Source organism: Homalodisca vitripennis, unplaced genomic scaffold, assembly GCF_021130785.1.
Source record: "Homalodisca vitripennis isolate AUS2020 unplaced genomic scaffold, UT_GWSS_2.1 ScUCBcl_7194;HRSCAF=14772, whole genome shotgun sequence".
In the NCBI taxonomy this organism is placed as follows: domain Eukaryota; kingdom Metazoa; phylum Arthropoda; class Insecta; order Hemiptera; family Cicadellidae; genus Homalodisca; species Homalodisca vitripennis.
In genome coordinates, this window is record NW_025783301.1 from 1 (window position 1) to 10,542 (window position 10,542).

Consider the following 10,542-nt stretch of genomic DNA (forward strand, 5'->3'; position numbering starts at 1 on the left):
TTTTCAAGTGGTTTTTCAAGTTCCCAGTCTGAGAGAAGCCCTTTATTACAAATGGAACACTGATAGGGTCTGTCTCCTGTGTGCAACCTGTAATGTCTCCGCAGTTTGTACACAGTGGCGAAACTGTTTGTGGCACTGATCACACTCATACTTTGTCACAGCATTGGACAAACTTCCGTGAATGTTCAGAATGTGGGACTGTAATGAAACCTTGAACCGAAACGATTGACCGCACCACTGACAAGAGTGAGGGTTCACTTTGGCGTGCTTCATCACGTGGAATTTCAGACTCTGCTTCTGATTGAATTTCATGCCACAGGTTTCACACAGGAAAGGTTTTACGCCCACATGAATCAGCTTGTGCCGATTGTATCGGTACTTTGTCATAAATCTAGTATTGCATACTTCACAGACAAATCCACCGACAGTAGACTTCTTGGTTTGGTCAGCATTGCTAGTGGTCGCAACGGCATTGGTGTCTTGGTAGCCTACAAACAGACACTGCGGGCATTTGACGATGCTGTTGTTGTGATGGAGGAAGTTGCCGATGTGGTCGCGGTGGCCGCAGTGCTTGCAGTTACACAACACAGAGCCAAGGCCGTGTGTCACCATGTGCAGTGTCATCAGCTGATCAGGCTCCAAGTTGCTCTGGCAGTCCTCACACTTGATCTGCCCATCCCCACTGACACTTATCACAACTGTAGTTCCTCCACTCGACACCCCACTCACGTGACAGTCAGTCTTCTTTTGAGATTTATCCTGAAACAAGACAATTTTTTTTAACTTTCAATTTAAAAGAGTGTTTTATGCACACAAGAATAGTGTTCACACTGATATTCTGTTACCACCTATACTTAAGAAAAAAAATATAGCAAATTTTTTTACACCAGCATTATATGGTAGATGAGAAAAGGGTTTAACAGTTTACAAAATCAGGAACAATTTAAAATACAAATAAGACAAGATCAAACATATAAAAAATAAAGGTGACAACTCACCACTTCAAATATTTCAACTGAACAAAAGAACACAAATCTTAAGAAGTGCTATCGCTGCAATGTTTTTGTTTTGTCATGTTACATAGGAAAAGTTAATCCAATATTTGTTTTCTTCATAAAGTAAAACGTACGAAAGATTACTCTACGCAATGACGAAACTAGGAATACTAAATCGGAAGATCGTGAGAAATATCAGAGATAGCTTAGTCATGTGTTAGTGGCATACAGCAATTTTTCATATAAAACTGTGTTTTATCCTTGATTATGAATCCTGAGAAGATTAAACTTTTCAATGCTATAAGTTTAAAAATCCATCAACGTATGTGCCAACTAATGGCTAATGCTATTAGTGACCGGCGAGCAGCGCCAAGCGGAGTTTCGTAGAAACTAGTGCAACGCGCGCAGTTTAGAACTGTTAAACTGTGAAGCAATATTAACACACGCACACTTGCCATAGCTGCACACTGCAAACCCTTGATTATGAATCCTGAGGCTGCAACCCTGTGACTATTTACCTGTCTTGATTACAAGCATTGGTGCTCAACAGGCCTGTAAAGTTACCAATACAAATATGAGAGACCCATTATCTGCACATGAGATTCAACACAACCAAAATCATTTTTGAAAATTGCTTCAACTTAAAAACAATTTACCATTTAGAAACAAACTTAAGACGTGATTTTGCTCATTTCACGAATCATAATCTTTCAAATCACACATTAAAAATATGAATAAAGAGCAATGTGAAATGAATTCTGTAGGTCAACATAATTTATATCTAATAAATTTAAGAAATATTAAAATCAACATCAGCTAATTTTAAATTTAAGCAGCCTAAATCTTAGATCTAAGATAAATTTCAATTCCTTCTCAAAAAATGATTCAGGATGATTCAAGTGGATATGCAGAAACTGTGGGAGCTCATTCTACATGAAAAAATAATGAAAAAGTTTTATATATACTTTGGGTCTGGAAATGCTTTGTTAGCGAGTTACGGCTAGCGAAAGATTTTACCCAATTTCAGCTCACTATGTAAAACAAGGTCTTCCTGAAATTCTGGTAAGGTAGATTAAGGGGGAATTCAATAATTTCTTATGATTTTTGACACAATAAATTGAATTAAACAGGTCCCAGAACTCTTTAAGTTAAGTAATTTTTGAGAATGTCAAATGCAAAAACATGGAGTGAAAACATTCTTTCACCTTTGTGCATCAATAACTTTATTTTCCCAATAAGCAGATCAACATTTTTAATCAAACTTGTAGAAAATTTTATTCTGAACAAAACAGTGTAAATAAAGTACAAAGAAATAGATGTTTGATTCAATTAATTTTCATTTGTAACAATATAAAGTAAAAATAACTGGAGAACATTAATCCAAACTCGTATCTCTCATTTTTAAGATAGTATGTGTAATACGCATCAAACTCTTAGTTTTTCTTCTATACTTTATAATTTGTATATATTTAAATGATTATATACAAAAAAAAAGCTTTGATGTATTTTTTTTTGGATAACCATTAAAAATGTTTAAAAACTAAAAAGGATTTGGATACATATTAATTTTATCTTTTAATGAGGTTGCCACGATTCTACAGTAACAACAAGGCCGTACGTGTTTTGACGTTAAACATTGTTATTATACAGATAATCAAGATAGCCGTCAGTTCAGCAGCCTGCTCTTAACCAAAACTTTCTCTATGTATTATTTTAATGTGTTTATATTTTTAGGGCTACTTAATCAAGCACTATTGAACTTGTGTCAGTTCTTTGACATACTTTCTTCAAATATTTTATAAGTTACACCAAAAAGCCATTATGTTCATAAGTGTAATAAGGAAATGAATACTCTGAATAAAAAAATACAACTACTTACAAAAGATAACATATTTGAGGTATTAATGTAGTTTTCACTTACTTTTATTTTGTCTGTAGTTGAAGGTTTAAGCTGTGATTTGAGATTTCTTTGTACTTTTTTTATCATTTCACAAAACTCACTGAAGTGATGAAGAGTCATTTCACAGTCGACACAGATAAAATTTTGTTAATTTATCAGCTTGATTAATGCTTATCACCTGTAAATTTAAAATAATTGAAATCATGTATTAATAACAACCTGTATTAACTGTCAATAATATGTTGTATTAAAATATAAGTTTCTATGTTCATTTGGTTTAGTTATTGAAAAATACACATGAAACATAGAGATTGTAACGGGAAAGATAAATAAAATTAACATGATATCTTACCACACGAAACTTGTAAGTAAAGAGTGGGGTACCAGATATTTAACACAATTACCATATATCACATTTACACAGCAAAGTGTGTGTTAATTTTTTAATTGTTTCCGTGTAAAAGCTGCCGGCTGATGTACAGTCTGACAGATGACCTTTCTTGCATAAACAAATTGTCAAGAAACTGGTGAGAAATAATCTCCACATTCAGAAGTCCTATTCAGTCACTTTGTGTGGTTTCCATTATTTTGATCAATTATTAAACAATCAGGAAGTCCTTAGAAAGTAAGAAACATGAAAATTAGGGTTGGTGTTGATCTTGTCTAGGGATAAGATGTTCATTGCCTATTTGCCACGCCACTTCTTAATCTAATTCAACCTCGGTCGAGTCGCTCATAAGATTTGAGTTTTAATTTACATACTATCTTGATGAACTTTTTTCTTTTTCAGTCAGCAATGTGTGCCGAAGGCTGCACTGATAAGCAGGAGTATTTTTTTCAATACTTTCCTGTGATCAGATTTGTTAAATGATTTAGCATGAGAAATACCGATCAAAAATGTTTCCTATCCATCAGTGTGTGGTGCACTGCTGGCAGAAAAACAAATCATCCCTTGAGCTATTATCTAAATTCAAGCTCAGATTACATCCGTTTCAATCTCTCGGGATACTGCATTGATTAATTAAGGTAAGAATAATTTACACTCTTATTATAAACCATTATATATAAAATCGCCATCATGCAGGGGACTGATTTGACTGTGTTCAGTATGCTAGTTATAATGTGTACAGACTCCGAACATTATCGTTTGGCAATATTAAAAATAGCATTCTGATACTTAATTTTCATAATTCTTACATTCTAAGGACTGCCTGACCGTCACACTATAATATGTAAGAAATTGAAGTTGATCCAGCAATTGCTCAGAATTTACAAATATAAATTAAGTCACATACCTTTTCCTCCATAGGCCTAACATAACTAAACTTCTGATACTCTTAATCCAAAATATTACTGGTGATTTATAATTGTCTGTTAATGTATAATTTATGTCAAGTAGTAACAGAGATACAAGGGTCGTTTGGAAAGTAAGTCGCCGAAGATCTGATTGCCAAACGGGTGAGGGTAACGGCGAGATCTGAGTGGCGCCGTGTAGTTACACTCAGTAACGCATCTGGTAGTGCCATAGTGAAGGTCACTATGCCATTTTAAATGTTCTAAACTAGTATTCAAAATGGTTAACACAATCAACTCTCCCAATTAACCGTGAAGTATGTAGCATCTTTAGATTTCTTCCGATACAGAAACCTGTAACTCGTGGAAATTCATTATGAATTGTATTCTGTGGAAGGAGAAGACGTTATGAGCTACATTGTAGTTAACAATAGTGGCAAATGTTTTGTGAAGAACGAATAATGTTCACGATGAAAAGGGTTAGGAAAACCCTAAGGTTCACAATCACAGCTCTTTTTAGTGCTCAATGGGCATCCAAACTCTTCACTTGTGATTCAAAACAAAGAGTATGGAACCAGCTCTACAGTTTCTTATTCGGTTCCATGGGGGCGAATATCACCATGTAGTCACTTGGTCCAATAGTCAGGTGGTTGGGCTAGGTACGTTTTAACCTTTCACTGTTTGCTGAGGAATCAACTCATGTTAGCAACATCTAATTTTGTCTAACCTTGTAAATAGACTATATATTTGGACAATAATGATTTAAAATAACATTTTTTAAATGAATACTCTAGGGGTAGACTTTAAGTGGTATACAATCGGCTATTCGGCTGTTTTTTATTGAAAGTTTCAATCGATTATATGCAATGAATAATTTAATATTAAAAATTTATTTAACTTACATATGATTTCAACTTATCTATTACAATAATTTGTAATGTTCAAAATAAACAACATGAAGTAATTAATTTTTGGAGAACTTGAAAATTATGTGAGATATCTTTTTGAAATAACGAGATTTTTTCAAGCAGCTTCAAGATGTGGATTTGACTCCAAGTAAAAACCCATGGGGAAGATCCTTACCTTCATTTCATACAAGTTGTTTACTGCTATCCGGGAAAGCTGCAAAATATTGTAGTTTTTTCTGGTATTTAGGTCTAGGGAATGGTTGGTTTTGTAATTTTTTTATGCTATTGTTAAACTTATTTAATTAACACTTGTAATGTATTTACTCTTGTTAATGTATTATAATTCATGTAGTGTATGATTACTATATAATATCGAAGTTGCATAATATATAATTTGATAATAACAATTGAATAACGAGTGGTAGGCCATTTATTATTAATTTCTCCCCTATTCTAGTTCTTCTATTTCATTATAAAGCATCAGGCTCGTGTTATAATTCAAAGGTTTTCTTAGTTAAAATGTATTTACGAACATTATGTTGTCATCTTGGATTGACGATATCCTAAATAGTCCATCGATCTAAGAGAATCTTCTTCTAAGGGGTGGCCTACTGCCATGCACTTAAGCCTCACGAGCCTTTTGCGCACCCCGGAAGCACACCACGAGGCCTGTCAGTCTATGATTTCAGCAGTTCCACAAACCGCCGAAAACAACCTATCAGGTCCTCCTGGTGAAATTCACCACCCTTGTCCAAACTAGCAAAGATGGCATACCGCTCCCTTGCTAGAGAATGTTAAGCATTCATGAAAAGATCCTCAGAACTTTTATATTTTACTGTTAGATGCCATCTCAAGGGATGTTTTTTGCTTCTAGCTATCAGTGTGGGCAGCACTGGGTGGTATTATAGTCTGAGCTGATGGCTGGAGGCATTACTTTCAACCTGTTCATCATCTCCTAGGTAGTTACTTTTCTAGGTGTCTAAAAGGGGAGACTTTAATAAGCGTTATACGATTGCTATTATCGAAACAATTCGATATACTCGTATTATCCAACTTCGGTGTATGTAAAAAATCGTACACAATACGAGTTATAATAAATTACCGTTACAAGAATCTCGTTACAAGAATAAATTACCACATTACAATTTTAAATACATAAATTTTACAATAACATTACAAAAAAAAAACTGTGGCCCTGGACTTAGATATCAAAGAAACCTTGTAATATTTATAACTTGCCTAGCTTGATATCAAAGCTAAAATGGAGGAATGAATTCTCCCCAAGTGTTACCAGGAGCCAAACCCACATGTAGAAGCTACTTAAACAAATCTTGTCACTTGTGAAAAATATCTTGCAAATTATTCCTCATATTCATCGCCATTTTAAAAACAATCGAACCATTCGATAATAGCAATTGAATAACGAGTGTAGGCCACTTACTAAAGTCTACCCGTCTAAACACGTTTAAACTAAATTTCATTCAGAAAATTATATAAAAATGTCTACAAATAGGCTAAAAAATAATGAATGATACTATTTTTTGGGTTTCTTTTTGTTACAATATGGCTAGGATAATAGACTATTTAGCAACTGCTATATTATTGAGCTTTCAACTTTCATTATGCTACATAGACGGTTAAAATCAGCTTACTCTTTTTGGAAGAAGTGACAAATTCCTCAATAATTTGTCTGCTCTATCATTTTCAGAATTTTGAAGATCGATGCCTGAACTCTTCTCCAATCCACAACATCTACAAGAATTATTTTGGTGGAGATACAGTTGATATCCATCTTTTGACATAATAAATTACTTTTATTTTTAAATAATATACTATATAATTAAAATATGAAGTTGAAGTAAAAACACAAACATAACCTCCAAATCACTCAAATACACCAAACCCAGTTACACAGTTGACAGTTCACCCGACCGTCCATCAGACTGTTAAATCATCTGCATCTCACCTTTTTTTGAACTAATTAGTAAGAACCTGGGGTTTTCTTTCTGTTTTGGGCTAGGTATCTATGGCATGAAGTCACACATATTTTGTTCTCAAAATGTATTAATTAATTCCAGTTAGTTTCAATATTGTTCACTTTAAATTTTATTACATAAACCATTTATTTAAAAAAATTTCAGGCCACTAAATTTAATATATTATATATCTGTAATTTCAAATTATTATTTGTACGTCTATTAGAAGAAATGTGATGATAAAAATTATTGAAATTTGAAAAATTAGTTTTGGATACAAGCATATATTATATATTTTAAATATAAAAAAACAATAATTAGTAATGTTGAGCCAAGCTATTGGATTTTCCAATGCCAATTCTAAAAATCAGTCATTTTAACATCATAACAGTTCTTTATATATAATCAATGTACTTATTTTCCGAGCTTGTTGTGTGCTATAAGTTTCTCGAATACACCAAAAAATCAATTATTTCTGTCACACTGATATTTTTATTAGAAGACAGGTTTTTTTAACTGCAACGTCACCATAAAGCAAGGGCCGTTTTTCCGATTGAAGCAGGACACTCAATAATTACAGTAGTTTGCCCAATTTGTTCGGCTTCGATAACATTATTGATGGATGAGACATCAGTTAAACATATTCTAAGCGGTGGGAAAGACTTATTTTTTATTTCTTTATAAACAGAAAATTCTATAATTTGCAGGACGATCCCCTCTGCATAACACACACGAAGGTGAGTGTTACTGGACTACTTTGATTTGCTAATGAATTAGTAATTGCAAAACTTACCCACCTCAAAACTTACAATTAGGTTCACTGTCAAAACGTGTAAAATATCTAAGATTTTTTGTTTGAAGTTTGTTTTTTTACGATGGAAGAATTGTGAAGGAAACAGGATTTTCTGCATATTTACAATCGTTCAGTGACACACAAAAGCAGTATCACTACGTTTTGTGTTAGGTTAGTCATTCATCTGAGGAAGAGATTAGATTGCAGATCATGAAACGTCGTGTTTTTATTTGTATCACTGAAACCATGGCAAACGTTCTGAAAATCCTGTATAAGATATCAATTTACTAGCTCATAACAAAATGTAAATAAAAACTACAGTACTATGAAATTCAAAATATATATTAAACCGTTGTGGACTTTGCGGCACAAAATATTGTTACATTAGGGCACTTTTGAAAGATCTTGATGGAAAGCAGTATCAACGTATAGAAACAGATCATTTTGAATATAAATTAAATTATAGAAACTCACACTTGTTATAAGGCATATTTATATTACAAAGTGGTAACAAATCTGGGTATCCCAAAAGTTACACTAGAAAATGTTTGTGGTGTAGTGTGGTTAAGAAAGAAAAAGTGATTAATTATTTTGAATAACAGAAACTGAATGGAAGCCGGATTCTCAGTTTCAAAACTGGGCTTTGTATCTTTCTTTGTGGCTCTGTTCATGTTTCCTTTAAAAATCGAAATGTGAACATTTTTATTTTTATAAGGACAAACTGTGGAAGGGACTATTGAAGTTTTCCTGGTAACAAAATGGTAAGATATTGATACAGAAGGCTGTTGGTCAGAAACAAATTCTAGTAGTCTTTAGGGATCAGCTTAAAATTTCAATATTAGATATGTGCTGTCCGTAATTCTTCGCAATTACCAAAGGAACAGCGATCAGCAGACTTTGCCTCGAACTCAAATAACAAAGGGATGACAACTTTACAGTGGTCTCAGAATATACAGGATTATAGGCTATACCTTTGATTATGTATTTGTGTTAAGTTCTCTGGGAAGTTTCCTGAATCTGGGCCTGGGACAAAAGAGAATTCTATTAAATATGATTTGTTATGTGTTGCTGTTCATGATTTGAAAAAAAGTTTTTTTTTTTGCTTTGGGGTATTGGGGTGGATTCACAGATCCTCACACGTCAACCTGAGCTTATTGTGTGCCCCTTTGATGTTAGAGGGGTAAGCCTATCTTTTGTGCCCTTAATTAGGCTAAGAAGCTTTTCCCCGATACTAGCATCTGGTTCGTCGCCTGGTTGTTTATCACCGAAAAGAGCCCTTCTCCTTGCTCCCAGTCTCTCACAGTCCAGTGTTATGTGTTTTGCAGTCTCTTCAGACTTATTGCAGAGTCTACACTCCGAGTCCTCATGTCGTAAACCTAGAGTGTTTAGGTGTTTCCTGAAGTGGCCGTGTCCAGTGATCAAGGCAATCACTTGCTTAACCCGATCCCTGCCCAGCCCCATCAGCCATCTGGTGAAGCCGGAGCTAGAATCAGCAAGCAGTCTTTTGCCGAGTGCTTGTCCTTGGTGACTTTGCCACCGCAAGCGGTGTGTCTTCCTGGACCATTTGTTTATACTTTGGTAGGCGGCTGACTTGCTTATACCACAACTCGGTTCTGGACCGGTGTATGGCATGCTTGCTCCGCTTTTGGCAAGCCTGTCGGCACATTCGTTACCACCTATGCCTGTGTGGCCCGGTACCCAACCAAGACGCACAAAGTTGCGTGATCCAAGCTTGCAGAGAGTGTTAAAGCACTCCCACACAAGCCTGGATGAGATGCTGTTGGAGTCAAGAGCTTTAAGAGCTGCCTGACTGTCTGACATTATACAGATGTTCATTCCCTGGTACCCTCTAGTGAGGCCTAGATTGGCACAGGCTAGGATACCATAGATTTCGGCTTGAAATATGGAGCAGTTCCGACCCAAACTGCCGCAAAGGGCAGTTCTAGGGGATTGACTAAACACTCCATATCCAGTTCTACCCTTAATAAGCGAGCCATCCGTGTACCAGACAAAGCTCTTTCTTATTGTTGGGATGTTATCTTGCGATTTCCACTCATCTCTGGAGTAGAAGTCAACAGAGAATGGCTTATTAAATACGAACTCCGTTCTCATTATGTCGGAGACCATTTCGAGAATAGCGCTTGGGTTTACAGCTTCAGTGATGGCGCCATGGCTCGCGTTAGACGCGCCATTCCTCCACAAGCCAGCAACCATCAGCCGATAAGCTGACTTACGCGCTTCAGCTTTTATATGGACATCAAGAGGTAGAAGTCCTAAAGCCACCTCGAGGGTTGCTGAGGGACTGCTCCTGAATGCTCCGGTTGCAAAGATTGTGCCAAGCCTTTGTAAGCTTTCAAGCTTGGCTTTGGCAGTTACCTGATTCACCTTTGTCCATCAGACTAATGAACCATAAGTGATTTGAGGCCTTACAACTGCTTTGTAAAGCCATAGTGCTATATGGGGTTTTACGCCCCATGAGATTCCTGCAAGTCTCCTGGACGTCATGAGCGCCCACTTTGCTTTGTGCAGGATATTGTTAAGATGATCATTCCACGTAAGCTTATGGTCTAGAGTCAGTCCTAAATATTTGACTGTCTTTGACCACTCAAGCTGTGTGGATGCGAGTTTCAGCCTAGAAAGAGACTCTAATTTCTTTTTCCTAGTGAATGGTACAACT

The 10,542-nt window shown here is 35.5% G+C and overlaps 1 protein-coding gene across 1 annotated transcript; it reads right to left on the bottom strand.

Annotated features, from left to right (window-relative positions):
* Positions 1–49: 49 nt before the first annotated feature.
* LOC124374076 (zinc finger protein 724-like) lies at positions 50–7,033 on the bottom strand (the record flags this gene model as incomplete). Its single annotated transcript, XM_046832373.1, has 3 exons — positions 6,749–7,033; positions 2,917–3,073; positions 50–759 (listed from the first exon to the last, which is right to left on the bottom strand). Coding segments are annotated over exons 2-3 (809 nt in total), but the record flags the coding sequence as incomplete, so codon positions are not given.
* Between the last annotated feature and the right edge of the window lie 3,509 nt (positions 7,034–10,542).